The sequence below is a fragment of the Lutra lutra genome, chromosome 5 (genome assembly GCF_902655055.1).
Source record: "Lutra lutra chromosome 5, mLutLut1.2, whole genome shotgun sequence".
In the NCBI taxonomy this organism is placed as follows: domain Eukaryota; kingdom Metazoa; phylum Chordata; class Mammalia; order Carnivora; family Mustelidae; genus Lutra; species Lutra lutra.
The window spans coordinates 120427581-120442714 of NC_062282.1; the positions used below are offsets into that span (position 1 = coordinate 120427581).

The following is a 15134-nucleotide window of genomic DNA, read 5'->3' on the forward strand; positions in this document are numbered from 1 at the left end:
TTTCTTCTCAATGTCTAGGAGTTCTTTATATATTAAGGAGATGAGCCCTTCTCTATGATATGATCTGTGAATATATCTTCCCAGGTTGTCATCTGTCTTTTGACTTTTGGCACGCTTATGTTCTCTATTTGTAGCTAAATGAATCAGTCTTTTCTTTTGTGGCTCCTTTTAAGTAACAATTAGAAAGAAAATCCCCATACAAAGGCCTGAATTACTCATACTTTCTTCTGGCACTTTCATGGCTTTACTATTTATATTTAAATTCTTGATCCATTTGTAGTTTTTTCTAATAATGTGTCTTTATTATTTTAGTCATTGAGGCGGTGTAGTACTTTAATTTTTTAAAATTTATTTCTTCATTTCAGAGAGAGAAGGGGAGAGAGAGAGGGTTTGTGTGAGGGGGTGGGGAGGGCGGAGGAGACAATCTGGAGCAGTCTCCCCGCTGAGAACAGAGTCTGATGCAGGGCTCAGTCTCAGGACCCGTGAGATCATGATCTGAGCAGAAACCAAGAATCTGATGCTAACCCAACAGAACCACCCATGTGCCCCAAAACTTTCAATACCTGATACAGCGAGTCCCTTTCATTGCTTTCTTTTCTCCTTTGTCCTGGTGATAGTTGTTTCTTTTCGCATATGATTTTAAAATCAGTCTGTCTAGTCCCAGCAAATAAATCAACAAACTCAATTTTAATTTTTATTAAAATCACGTTAAATTTATCAGTTTAGAATTGACAAAGTAGGGACATCTGGGTGGCTCAGCCAGTTCAGCATCTGCTTTGGGCTCAGGTCATGATCCCAGGGTCCTGGGATTGAGCCCCACCTCGGGCTCCCTGCTCTTCAGGGAGCCTGCTTCTCCCTCTGCCTCTGCCACTCCTGCTGCTTATGCTCGGTCTCTCTCTTAAATAAATAAAATCTTTAGAATTGAAAAAGTGATAATGCTGAGTGTTTTATCCAAGAACACAGTGTGCTTCTTATTTGTGCAAGTTTGCTTTTACATCCTATAGGAGTCGTTTCAGATTTTCCTCAAGCATGCATCATCTTCAGTGTATTTTGGGATTTTGTTATCTTTTTTCTTTTGACTTTATTGTAATGAAGTTTCATTATATCTCCTGACTAGTTGTTAATTGTATATAACAAAGGCGATATTAATTTTAAATTTTACTAATTTAGCGAATTCTTGTCTTGACTGAAGAAATTTTTCAGTTTGTTGCTGTTGCTGTTTTCCAGGCACACAATCATATGATTTTTCAGTAATAAGTTTACTCATCTTTTCCCATTTTTCACACACATAATTTCTCTCCATGTTCTAACTGTTTTAATAACTCCAGTGTGATATTCAATAGTAACATCGGGACAGTGGTCATCCTGCTCTTGTTCCTGATATTAACAGAAATACCCTCTGCTTCCCTCATGGTGAGAGATATGTTTCCTCAATAAACATGTTTGATGCGCAACTATTCCTATTTTATTGAGTTTTTGTTTTAATTAAGAGTGATTATGAATTTGGCAAATGCCTTTTCAGCATTTGTGGAGATAATCATGTGAGTTTTCTCTTAAACTATACTAGCATAATTATTTGGATCAATATATTTCTTATTAAACAATTCTTGTTCTAAAAAATAAATTGCACTTGATTATTATTTTTTCTTTTTTAGTTGTGCTGCTGGATACTGTTTGCTGATATTTTATTTAAGAAGTTCTCACCAATCGCTTCTCGGCCTTTTGGCTAAGATCAAGTGAAGAAGTTCTCACCAATGTTTATAAACAAGATTAGTCTTTTTGTGCAAACTTTTTCAGATTTTAGAATCGATATTTTGCTCAATTCATACAAATAATTTGGAAGTTTCCCTTCTTTTTCTATGCTCTGAAATAGTTTAAAGAGCATTGCAATCATCTATTCTTTTTTTTTTTAAAGATTTTATTTATTTATCTGACAGAAATCACAAGTAGGCAGAGAGGCAGGCAGAGAGAGAGGAGGAAGCAGGCTCCCTGCTGAGCAGAGAGCCCAATGTGGGGCTCGATCCCAGGACCCCAAGATCATGACCTGAGCCGAAGGCAGCGGCTTTAACCCACTGCCCATTGAATCCTTTCATTGCCCTGGACAGTGATTACTGTAGGAGTGATTATTTTATGTGCTGCAGCTCTGTTCTATTTTCCAATCCAGTCCTTTCACCTAAAAGGAACTTCCTCAATGTTTCTGGCTGTGTGGAAGGCACTCTTCTCTTAACTTCCAGAAATGGAACTTGTTTTCTCCTACCTTTATATGCCCTAAAGTCATTTCTCTTGGAATTCACTTGCCGTCATGTCAGACTGCTCCCTGGGAATTCCTGAAGCCTAGTCTTCGGCCACTCGTGCATTTCCCTCAGAGTCTAATTAATGGTGCGTTTAAACATTTATTCAATAAGCATTTGGTGAATATTTACCATTGGCCACCTAATGGGCACTAAGGCTAAAATGGTGATAGAAGATATATACTGACTTCTACTATAATTGGGGAAAAAGAAAAGAAATCATTAAAATTAACAAAATGATAAACTAATATCAATTCTATGTTTTTGTTATATCATTAGATAGCCTATTAAGAAGAATATTAGAGACAACAAAATGGAATGCTTCCCTATAACTCTTTCCCTGATGATAGCTCTATAACTATGGAATCGTTCCTTTAGAAAAAATCATTTTCAGATGCAAATATGGTTTAGGCTCAAATCTGTTTCTTGGCTCTTTAAGGAATAAAATATAATTAATGTAAGTGCTAGTGATTTTGTTCACACACACACAAAAACTCCCTTTTGTACTTTCATTAGGTAATGCAGCTCTTAGGAAAGATAGAGGCTTCCAGTTCTGAGCAAATCTCAAATTTAAAGATGGTCCAGGGAGATCATCGCCATGAAATGAACCTTTTGGAGTTCAAGTAAGTGAATGGGAGATTTTTAATTCTGTTAAGTACATTCCAAAAGGTTTTGCCTCAAGAAAGTATTGGCATTAAATGAGAACCCACTATGGTGAGTGCTGTGAAGTGTGTAAACCTGGCGATTCACAGACCTGTACCCCTGGGGCTAAAAATACACTATATGTTTATTAAAAAATTATAAAAAAATAAATGAGAACCCATCTGGCTAGAATTTAAAACTAGCCAAGACATAAAGCAACAAACTGATAGAATACGCTACACTAAAGCAACTTATACAATATTCATAATAAAGGAGATAGGAGGGGAGGTGGGTGGGGGGGGGATGGATGAAACAGGTGATAGGGATCAAGGGGGTCACTGGGTGAACACCAGGTGTTGTAAAGAAGAGTGGAATCACTGTGTCTCTGTCGTACACCTGAAACTAATATTACACTGTATGTTAACTAACTGGATTTTAAATAAAAAGCTAACAAAAGGAAATACGAATATTAATTTTGTCATTCTCTTTGTATATTACAACTGAATTGATATACAGCCTGACCTTTCCTATAGAATAATTTTAACTTATCAGTTATATATTAAAATGCCTCAATGTAATACACTTCACTGAATATGTATCAATTCCACAAGACTACCCAATAACTTTTAAAATAACTGATTTACAAGCTTCCCTTCTAAAATTTCTTCTGAGATTCTCTACTTGCTCCTTTACATTCTCCCTCTTTTAAGACTGGTCTCTGTCCCTTCATCACTGAGTTTTCCCCTATGCAATAGAGAAGACGGTAAAGAAGATAAGACTCCTCAAACATTCCAATTACTGACCTCCGTATTCCCAAATCCTCCTTTCTTGTTTAAGTGACCACCATTTCCTATAGTCCTGGTGCGGACAGAGGAAAATTCTAGTCATTTGGGAGATACCATATTACTTCTCCTTCTCGCCTTTTTCTTTTCCCTCTCTGTCCCATAGCTCCATGGGTTTAATGACTTGGTCATATCCAGGACTCTGAATATACTCTGCTTGCTCCATTTTCACATCTTTACAGTACTTCATTAAATCTAAGTGCCACAGATTATAAGACATATGATTTTTTTTTTCCTCTAAAATGTGATGCTAACAATTAAACCATAGCACACCATCATTTTCAAGACACCTTCCGATTTCAGAGATGTTAAATTGGGAAATAGGTGTGTTCTAGAAATTGGTGAAAAACTAGTTATCCCTAAAATTCAAAGAAGTAAATGTCTTGGGTAAAAAAGAAAATACCAGTCTAGGGGTGCCTGGGTGGCTCAGTGGGTTAAGCCGCTGCCTTCGGCTCAGGTCATGATCTCAGGGTCCTGGGATCGAGTCCCGCATCGGGCTCTCTGCTCAGCAGGGAGCCTGCTTCCCTCTCTCTCTCTGCCTGCCTCTCTGCCTACTTGTGATCTCTGTCTGTCAAATAAATAAATAAAATCTTTAAAAAAAAAAAAAAAAGAAAAGAAAATACCAGTCTAAAAAAGCATGTCTAAGTGCTTAAATTCCAGTGCAGTGCAGATGCTCAGTTAAAATCTGTGTGGTGCTTGATCTAATCCCGTTAGCTTAGAATTAAATAAAATTAAATAAAGTGTCCAAAGGAGAAGTAGAAAAGTAAACTGTTTCTAGGAGTACACCTTAAGAACTTATTTCACTTGGAGAGAAAGGGGATTTATAATCCAGAATGAAATACTGGCTTAAAGGAATGAGATGTATTAACAAAGAGCAAATCAAGGAAAGGAAAGGTTTGAGAATCAGGGTTAATGTCTTATTGATGGTGTGGTGTGCTTTTCCGTCTTCAGTCCTGTGAAAAATTGGCTTATATTTGAGTCATCTAAATAGTTAAATATGAATCTGGACACTTTTGTAATAATATAAACTTGAATCATTTTCCCACTTGAAATAATAAAGTCTAAAAATTTCATTAGTATTACAGTAGGTAATGCTGAATTTATAAACCAAAATTTTCCACAAATACTTGTGAGCTCTAATAACTCATTTAAATACACAACTGACTCATTTCTAGTTAAATCTTCATCAATTTTTTAAAATTAAAAGTAACAAAATAAAACAAAGATGGGAAAAAAAGGTTTTCATCTCAGCTTCCTAATGTAACCAATGTTAACACCAAGGAGTGTCCTTCCTTACTTTCCTCCTTGTTGATATATAGATATAACAGAAAAAGGATGTTTATATATATATTATACAAATCATATGTGTATACATAGAGCATGGCTTTTAAAAATATATCCTAGTCACATTCCTCAAAAATTTGCTTTTTACAGTAGATCTTGGTTATCTCTCCAGATCAGTGAATATTATTTTAAAACTATTTTTAATAGTTGAATAATATTTAAACTCATAGATATCTTATAATTAATTCAATCATTTATTCTATTGATGTATAGAATCTTTCCAGTTTCCAGCTACCACAAACCAAAAAATTTTTGTATCGATATAGATATATATGTCTATACCAAATTTATATATATATATCCTTAAATATATATATATTATATGTAATAATATATATATATCCTTAAATATTCTTAAGTGTAGATGTTTTTATTTCTTCAGGCAAGATTCTTAGGTTAAAGAGCTTATTTATTAATGTTTATAAATTTCTTTTTTTAATGTAGCATTCACACTTCCACCAGCAATATATTAAAAGAACTTTCTCTACATTCTTACCAATACTGGATTTTTTTGTTAATACTTGCCAATTAAAGGATGAAGACTGCATCTCTTTTCCTTTGCATTCCCTTCATCATTTGAATTTCCTTTTCTGTGAATTGCCCATTTTATCATTTGTCAGTTTGTATTGTGGTTTTCATCATTTTCTTATCATTTGTAGGATTCCGTCAAGTTAGGGATATTAACCCTTTGACTGAGATATGTATTGCAAATATATTTTCCTCAAAGGGAAAGTAAGGTGGGCAAGGCTTTCTTTTTTTCTCTTTTCCATTCAGAGAATATCTCAAATTAAAGTGAATGAGGTAGATTATTTGCTTTTTTTTTTTAAGAAACAACTATCTCTGAATAAAGGAATTAAAAGCATTTTAATGACATTCAAAAGTATGTTTAATTGAACAACTTTACCAGTTAGAAACTTTAACGATTTCAAGTTTAACGGTCATACATCTTATATAGAACATTAAAGCCCCAATACTGTCTGTGGTTTTTTAGTGATTTCCTGGCCCTTCGGCACTGATCACTAGAACTGACAAAGGAGACGTACTGGCTCTTTCATCTGAACCCCTGCACTGAGCCTCCTTTTTCCAGAAGGGTCTTAGTCAGATGGTCAGTTAAGTCATGTCCTCAGTCAACAACTTAGTGCTTATAGAGTGAGAGTCTGAGTCATCATAAAACACAGCTGTTCTTTAGCAAGGGTTTGGCAGGGAAAGTACATGCCATTCACTCCCTCGATAGTTCTTGCTGCTGACAATGTTTCATTGACAGTGATTTATAAGAAAAGAAAAATTATTCGATCAATGAGGCAAATGCATGGACTCAAATCTCCCCACACAGCTTTGAAAAATGCTATCACGGTATTAAATTACAAACTATTCGAAAGTCAGGGATATGTCTCCTCCATCTCTGTATTCTCAGTACACAGCACATTCAGGCACAAATGGAAGCCCATGAGTGAATGAATGACTATTTTGAGGACCGGTAACATGTAAGTTGTGTTTTAGAATACTCAAGGACAAAAATCATAGCCACATAGAGTTGGGGGGAAGTCCATAAATAAGTGAAAAGCTAACACAGGTAAAGTAAAAGTTAAGACAACGTTAAATGAGGTGTATCAGTAGGCATAAATAATAAATACACTAATTGTTTTTTATAAATCTCTACCAATCACTAAGTGATCAACACAGTCAGGTACATCCAGCTCTTATTCCTATTTTAGTGATGGGGAAACGCAATCATGGAAATTAAAAAATTTACCCCAAGTCACATACTTAGAAAGTGTCTGACTCCAAATCTCAGGTTATTTTGCCGATCCGTGATTCCTCCATCTCCCAATTCCAACCAGTAGTAAACTAACTGTGCTACAGAAATTTAGGGAATGGAAAGATCACATCTGCTTGAAACTATGAAGGTATGAGGCCAGGAAAGCATGGAATGATAAACAGAAGTCTTCCTATCAGCATGGAGTTCGAGTTGCTCTTTATTAGTGTCCCTAATTAGGAACCACAGGACCTAAAGAAGAAATGAGTTTAAGTATATACGTAAAAATTTAGTAAGGAAAAAAAACGTTTCTTGGAATTACTTTCTTCTAAATGTGAAACTTAAAATCTTAGATTCAGTCTCCAAAGACTGACTTTGTTAAAGCCATTATCTGAATTCTTGAGAGTCTGTTCATGGTAAAAGCGTCCAAGAATTTAAATTTTTCATGTCTTCCAGAAAAGTTCAATCACTTATTGAATGCAAGACAATGAATTTGAGACATAAGTGAAACGGTTTAAAAAAAAAAAAAAAAAAAGGCCCAGAATAGGGCTATGTCCTCATTCACGTATGTCTACCATAACCACAGTGATCACTAGGATGATTGTTGCAAGCCCTACACTCTCCCTCACCATTCAAATCCAGCACAGCTATCTGCTATGTCTATAGATCCCTATTAAATTTTATTTTACCCTTTTGTAACTTTCTCCCTTGTTATTGTCCTTAGTATGTATATTAACTTGATTCCACCAATATAAAAATTTTGTAAAACCTGTATCTCACATTATCCTAGCAAGGTCTCTGGCCATAATTTAAAAGTCTGACTTTTGTGTTTTTTGAAAAAGGAAAAAAAAAGCTATCTATCCATCCGTGCATCTACCTACTTTGCTCCCTCCCTATCTTCCTATCTATGTCTACCTGGATCTGATAGAAATACAACCATAACTATTGGAATAGAGGATCTGGGAACTAAAATGCGAATGTCATCCAAGATAAATTCGTCCCGTTGAAATTTTAACTGTAAATTCTGTAATTCATAGAAAAGTAATTCTTTCCCAGAAAATCACGTCCATTGTGTTAGGGTAAAGACTAAGGAAAGAAAAAGATTTATATAAACCTTTATTTTAGCTAATCCTTTTTCTCTTTCAAAGAGAATTCTTTTTAAAAAATGCTTTCACATTTTCATAAACTAGCCAGAGTCTGACTTTTGATGCTTACCAGGAAAGTGAGTCTCCAACTACAGGCAAAACCTTGGAGTAAAATGAACATAAGTAGTCACTCATTCTTTATGACTTTATTTTAATTTCAGAATTCTAATTACTGATATGCACTTCTAAAGATATTACTTGGGCACGTTTAATGGTTCCCTGGTGTTCAGAGGGATGTTAATACTGTATCAGTAATGAGAGTAAATGCTCACATTCATATACACAGTACAGCAGAACAGTGAAGTCTGGATTCCCAACTGCAAAGCTACCCCTTGATTTTCTGGGGATTTACTGTCCTTCTAACCATCACCCTTAATTACTATTTCCACCAGAGATAGGAAAGGGAAGATGAAAACTGAAGATCAGATCTCAAAATACCTTGGCAAGTGTACGAATTATTATTTGTGAACAGCCCTAGTAAAAGGTATCAAATGAGAAGGAATGAATCATTTATCCATTTATTCAACTATTCATTGAGCACCTACATTCCAACCATTGTTCACGGCTGTGAACAAAGCAAAATGCTTTCGTGGAGCTTAGGTTCTAGTGAAGCAGACAGCAAATTACAGATATATATATATATATATATATATACACACACACACACACACATACATACATATATACATATCACACATGGTGATAAGCATTTTGGAGAAAACTGAAGTATGGTAAAGGAATAGGGAGAGTCAGATGGGGAAAATGAAAGCTTTTATTTTTTTTTTTAAGTGCAGTTTAAAAAATGTCCTATGCTTGACGTGGATGGAACTAGAGGGTATTATGCTTAGCGAAATAAGTCAATCAGAGAAAGACAACTATCATATGATCTCCCTGACATGAGGAAGTGGAGATGCAACATGGGTGGTTTGGGGGGTAGGAAAGGAATAAATGAAACAAGATGGGATCGGGAGGGAGACAAACCATAAGTGACTCTTAATCTCACAAAACAAACTTAGTGTTGCCGGGGGAAGGGAGGTACGGAGAGGGTGGTTGGGTTATGGACATTGGGGAGGGTATGTACTATGGCGAGTGCTGTGAAGTGTGTAAACCTGGCGATTCACAGACCTGTACCCCTGGGGCTAATAATACATTATATGTTTATAAAGAAATAAAAAAATTAAAAAATAAAGTCCTATGCTAAGGTGGTAAGTGGTGCTTGAATAGAAATCTGAATGAAATGAGGGCAAGAGCCACTGTACGTTCTAAGAAAGACTGTTCCAGACATAGGAAACAGTTGGCTAAAATGAGGTTGTCCATATATCAGTTGGGAACCGTATTTGTCTGAGCTGCTTCAGCTGTTAGCCAGCAGCATAGGTGTTTGGAAATCATGATCGGATTAAGAACAGGAAGCGTGGCCAAAGCTATCTTCCTCATTGTTGAAGTACTCCCCTGAATCAAGGTATGCTTTCTATGTGAAAAATCTCTCTCTCTGTATCAAAAAATGTGATAATTCATGGAGATGAAGATCAGAATTCGGCTACCATACTACAACTAATATAACTATTGGAAAATTAACTTTTCCCATTCCTTGACTTCATCATCCAAATCCTGGTTTCCCAACGTGGGCACTATTGGCATTCGGGCTGGATAATTCTTTATTGTGAGGCTGTCCCGTGCTCTGTAGAATGCTTAGCAGTATTTCTGGCCTCTACCCTCTGCATATCAGTAACACCTCCAAGTTGTGACAACCAAAAATGTCTCTGTACATTGTTAGAAGCCCGCTGGTCTAAATAAAAATGTGACCAGTCTTTTCCAAATACCAGTTCGAACTGTTTTTCAGGGAAGTTAAAGAGGCAGAGACATGCAATGTATGTCCTGCACGTCTTAAGCAGTTTCCAATGAGAAACACCACAAACAAACGAAATTATCTGCATATAATTGGCCCTAAAAACATCCCAGCAATGATTATTTCAAGCCACCCACTTGTCGGGCGGTCTGAATATTTTCAGTAACCAACACCAGGCACTGCGCCTTTCTAACATACTGCCTATTCCAAAAGGCGATTCTCAGACCCTTAGCTCTCAGCCGTGCCAGCTGTGGATTCTCCTTGCCACTCACACGTCAGCCACTCTACAGTGACTTTTCAAACTGATGATGTATGATTTCAAACTTTTACTCTCTGTAATAACAGCCACTCCCATTTTTAAAAATCCTTCATTCTCCATTTCATGTTCCCTCGGTGTATCATCTCGCTGGCAGCAGTCGCTTCCAGCCCCTTAAGCCTATTAGGACTGTTTCTGTTCCACATGAGTAACTCAGTTACCTCTTTCGGCCCTTCCTGCCCCCACTCCCAAAGAATCCACAGAGACCCACAGGAAGCAATGGAGACAGAAAAGACAAGCCAGGACCGTCTCCCATGAACATTCTGCTCTCCCCAAGTCCTCTTGAGCTCCCTTCCCCATTCCCCATCTGTGACTCTTCCGCGGGGTTGGGGGGGGGGGTTCCTCCCCCAGCTGGGCAGTGACACTTGTACAACAGGGATTCCCCAAACTACCACCCTTAGCCAAATCTGCCCACTACTAAGGATGACTTGCACACTTTCTGCTAATTTTAACAAAAATATGTATTTGAAGACATGTGATGATAGGCTATCTAGATTTCAGCGTCTATCGAATTAGATCAGACCACAAACATGTTCATTCTTTGTTTATAAGTAAGCCATGCTTGTTTGTGTCGTATGTGGCTGCTTTCTCACTGCAACGGCAGCACTGAGCCCTTCTAGAACTGAGTGGTTGCCACAGAGACCAAGTGGCCCACAAAGCCCAAAATATTTACTACCCAAGCCTTTATAGAAAGTTTGCTGATCCCTACCGCAGAGTGCTGTCCCCATCCCAAGTGTTTCTTCCACACAGACAATGCACCCCGGGCCCTAAGAGGAAATCTGCATGGATGATGCGTGCGTTTCTGTGTATCTGTGTGCCTGTCACTGTGCGTGTGTGTAGTTCAGGTATGAGGAGGGGTTGTCAGCAGCTGGGTTGAATGCAAGCTCGGGGCAGGGACCTGGATTGTGCTCCCTCTCCCCCCACCTCCCACATCAAACTGTAAGCACCCACTAGACATCTTGAGCCTTAACATCTGAAGAAAAAAAAAAAAAACACCTGTGTTTTTCAATATTAAATTTTGGTTTTATGCTTAAATTTACCTACTAAAATAGAAATATTTTCCCCCTTAGATTTAATTCACTTTCAAATAATCTATATGAGGAAGTGGAGAAACATCAAAAATGGACAGAAAGCCGGTTCATCACCTATGAAAAAGACCACCTTGGGCATATAAATCAATGTCTGAAGCTCCTACAGGAGAAACTGGTAAGGGGTTCTGTTATTCCTGAAGTAAAGAGCTGCAGAGTCATGGTCTGGACGTTACCAGTGAGTCAAGGTCTGGAAAGTTTCGTTGTGACATTCACAGTCACAGCCACTGTGCCAGTAACTCACCTTTCCTGCGCTGGGATAAGAATCGAGGGCCCTGCCTGCCTCTTGGTCCTGTGTGCTACTCTCCAGCTCCATGAATGCATACTTCTGAGTCTGCTCTACCTATGACAGAAAAACCTAAGGAGAGGTGCTGGGGTTTTTTTGTTTTGTTTTGTTTTGTTTAAATACAGATTCCTGGTCCCAACCCAGAGCAGCATCAGACCCCCAGGGTCCTCCTCTGGGGATCTGTGCTTCCAGGCAAGCTCCCTGGCTGATGCTTGGACACAATAAAGCCTAAAAATTTCTGCCATAGACAAGTCAGTTTACCTCTCCGAAGATCCATTAGTAGACCAAAGGTTTTCAAAACTCCTTTTCCAGATCCAATCTTGTAGAGAATCCCCAGCTCTGAGGCAAGACTACGAAAATGGAGGGGAAATCTGTTCATTGCAGGTTCCTTTCCACTCCAGCCCGCTCAGCCAACCAGCTGCTAACCTCCATAGAAATGCAGCACAGGGCCAGCTGTGTCCCCAGGGACTGCCAGCCTTGCTGATGATTCAGATAAGATGTTTCTGGAACTTTGGTAGGGGGTCTTTGGGCAGCTGACAGAGGCAGGAGTCCAAGAGATGGAGAGAACCATGACAGCTTTATCACTGATAAAGCTACTGAAGTCTGTGCGGTGTGATGTGCAGCCAAGAGGGCCTGCTAGTTCTACTGGAGTTAGACTCATTCACCAGTTCTAGGCAGTACTAGGTGACCACAGGGTCACCTGCAGGCAGAAGCTTCCCACCACAAGTAAGAGACAGGCTGAAGTCCGCCTCCCTCAAGCAGGTAGGGCCCAAGACAGGAGAACCAAAGGGGCTCCAAGTCAGTCTTTCCCAGCAGCTGCTGCAAATTCCCTGTGACAGGCTGAGAAGGAGCAGCAGCTAATGAAGCTTGGGCTGCCCAGGAGTCCTCATCTCACTGCAATTAGAATCACTTGGAGAGTTTTTAAACTAGATACGTTCATGAGCTCCCCCGTGGACCAATTAAATCAGAGTTGGGGGGAGTGGGTGTGATGGTCCAGGTGATATGGATGGACAACAGGGGTCAAGAATCACTATTCTAGCTGAACTCTGTCCACGAGGAGATACTAAGCTCGAGAGAATATGGACACCTAATAGGAGCATGTCCAAGGACCTTAGGTCAAGCAGTGTCTGCAATGCCTTCCTTGGCCACACTGCTTTAAACACTAGACTATAATTCCAAGTGCTCAGGGCATTTCAGCAAGACCACACGACCTTTTCTTTCTCCCAACACACGCAGAATTCTAGAAACTACAAACAAGGCCAAACAAAGGTATGAACTCACAACTGTGAACACAGTTCTAGATAAGAGGGAACTTGGTGAGATTTTTCATGTTTAACGTGGAAAAGTGAACTTGTTAAAAACCTAAGTGGAAATACAAATCCATGTAAGTTTTCTGCAGTGTTTTATCGCATATCTTTTATAGGAAAAGTCTGAAAATAAAATGGAAGAAAAATTATTGAAGCTTTCAAGCAAATTAGAGAACCTCATTAACACAGAGAAACAGGAAGGAGGATTAAGCAAAGTAAAGCATATAGAAAACAAACTGTCCAAAAAGATGAACCAACTGGAAAAGCACATCTGGGGTGAATTAGAGAAAATGCAGAGTGAATATCAATCAGGTGAGCAGACACCTTTGGTTAAAAACACTAGTCCTCGCTATCCAATCCCTCAGAGCTGTCTACTTTGAGCTCATGGTCATGGATCAGTCTTGTCATTATGGATATCCTTTTGTATTTAATTGGACTTTTCTAAATATCCCACAGAATGTCAGCATACCGTTGGAAAGTAGGTAAACAAGCTCACTTCCTTCATTCAGACTTGGCAGCGTCACGAGCTTGCCAAGCCTGTGAGATTTTTTTTTTTTAATGAAGATCATAGAATCATAGAATTGTTAGACTTGCAAAGTCCTTGAGATCAAGGTCCGATTTGTGGTAGATCATGAAATTAGGACCTGAAATCAAATGTCCCTCATTGAACTGCAGGTAATGAGCCTGGACAGATGTCAGACTGGAGATCTGACCTTTAGAAGTGACAGAGAGAGATGAATTAACAGAGTCCAGTATAATGACTGCTTTTCTTCTTAAGGAGGCTAATGGCTGCAGTGTCAAGCTGAGCTAACATCAAAGAGGATTAATTTGAAAGGCTCATCTAATTTGTCAAAGGGAAGGACACGGGATAGGTGCTGTGGAGCCACCATCTGCCTCGAGTCACAGTCCTGAGGGAATTACCAGGAACCAGAGGTTCCTTTATTAAAGAAAGACCTATCTCATTTTCTGTCTTCTAGTTAGCCAATCCAAAAATTCATGCAAATGCTCCCAAATTTTGGTACAGAGATGCCTTGCTGGTGTCTTGGGAAGATATTATGGTCTCATTTTGCCAGCTGTTCCTAGCATAGCAGTAAAATTTACTGCCTGGAAATCTGATCCACACTGCCCTTAGCCCCCATCTCCTACCATCAAATCAAGAGAATGAATTATCTGTCCAGGAATCGTATCTCAAACTTAAGTGACCCTTCTTTTAGGGCACTGTTTTCTATCATAGCACCAGAGATTTAATTATATTCATTCCATTAGTACATCCCCAGAATGAGCTAAAAAGGAATTTTCACTAACCTGGAGTTCTAGCAAAGGGGAATTCCAAATGAATGGTGTGCTCCTTTATGCGTTTAATAAAAATGTGTTGAGAAATGACTGTGTGAAAGGCCCAATGAGTAAGAAATGGGCTGTACTCTAAGAAGCTCGAGGTCTGGTAGGTCTGGTAGTAGCTTGAGTCATGAGTGACTAGACTTGCATAAGAGAGGGACAGAGCCCTGAGAGGGGAGGTCCAGGAGGAACAGCTGGTGGCCACTACTTAGGTCCCTCAACAGGTTACTTTCTGAGAAGTTTAAAAATCTCACCTGTGTTCTTTATCTTCAATTTGGTAACAAGAATTTAAAAAAAAAAAGAGCATCAAAATTTCTTATCAAAATACACAGAGAGAAGAAAATATTTTAAATTTCTTTCTTGAAATATAGAACTATTTTGTTATGCAATATATTTGGGCAAGGAGAAGAACCAAGCTGAATTTTCACAATGAAGCCAGACACAAACTGAAACATTGCCAATAATGTATCTTCATGACATATAAGAAATGGATCATTGTACATTTTTAGACTGGTCTTTATGGAAATTAATGTGGTTTTAATTAAATGATCAGTTATGGCAGAACTGCTGTTCTGCAACTTTTGTTTTTTTTTTTTTTAAAGTTCCAATGCACTGTTTAAGTATAGCTATTCTCATATCCTCTTCCAGGATTTCAATCAATTCATGACTCTCTCAGCTCCCTCCAACAAATACAGAAAACAAAGATGGATTTAGAAAAATATAAAGTACAGAAAGACCTAAAGAAATTACAGCGCAAGATAGTGGAACTCCAGGAGATATAAAACTTTTCAGTCATCTTTTTCTCCAGCTAATATAGCGGCTTGCTGGTAAACGTTGGAAAGAAGTTAGTATCTCTGGAGTGTTTACTGCTTCTTATATCTGTGTATTTCTTACCACCTTTTTAAGGAGATTAATGTGCCCGGAAAATCCAATAAA

General features: G+C 38.3%; 1 protein-coding gene and 1 non-coding gene across 3 annotated transcripts in view; both read left to right on the forward strand.

Moving 5' to 3' along the window:
* Window positions 1–15134, forward strand: part of FAM81B (family with sequence similarity 81 member B) — a 48342-nt gene extending 33208 nt beyond the window's left edge. Inside the window, exons 7-10 of one of the 2 annotated variants that reach the window (XM_047730418.1) lie at window positions 2808–2914; window positions 11253–11388; window positions 12980–13175; window positions 14847–15134. In XM_047730418.1, coding sequence (XP_047586374.1) covers window positions 2808–2914; window positions 11253–11388; window positions 12980–13175; window positions 14847–14980 — 573 coding nt within the window. In that variant the 3' untranslated portion in view covers window positions 14981–15134. Of the gene's footprint in view, window positions 1–2807; window positions 2915–11252; window positions 11389–11868; window positions 12107–12979; window positions 13176–14846 lie in introns of those variants that run through there. The other variant, XM_047730419.1, reaches the window with a different exon arrangement.
* On the forward strand, window positions 1707–1890 carry LOC125101340 (U2 spliceosomal RNA). Its single transcript, XR_007127789.1, has one exon. It is a non-coding gene; the product is annotated as a U2 spliceosomal RNA (small nuclear RNA).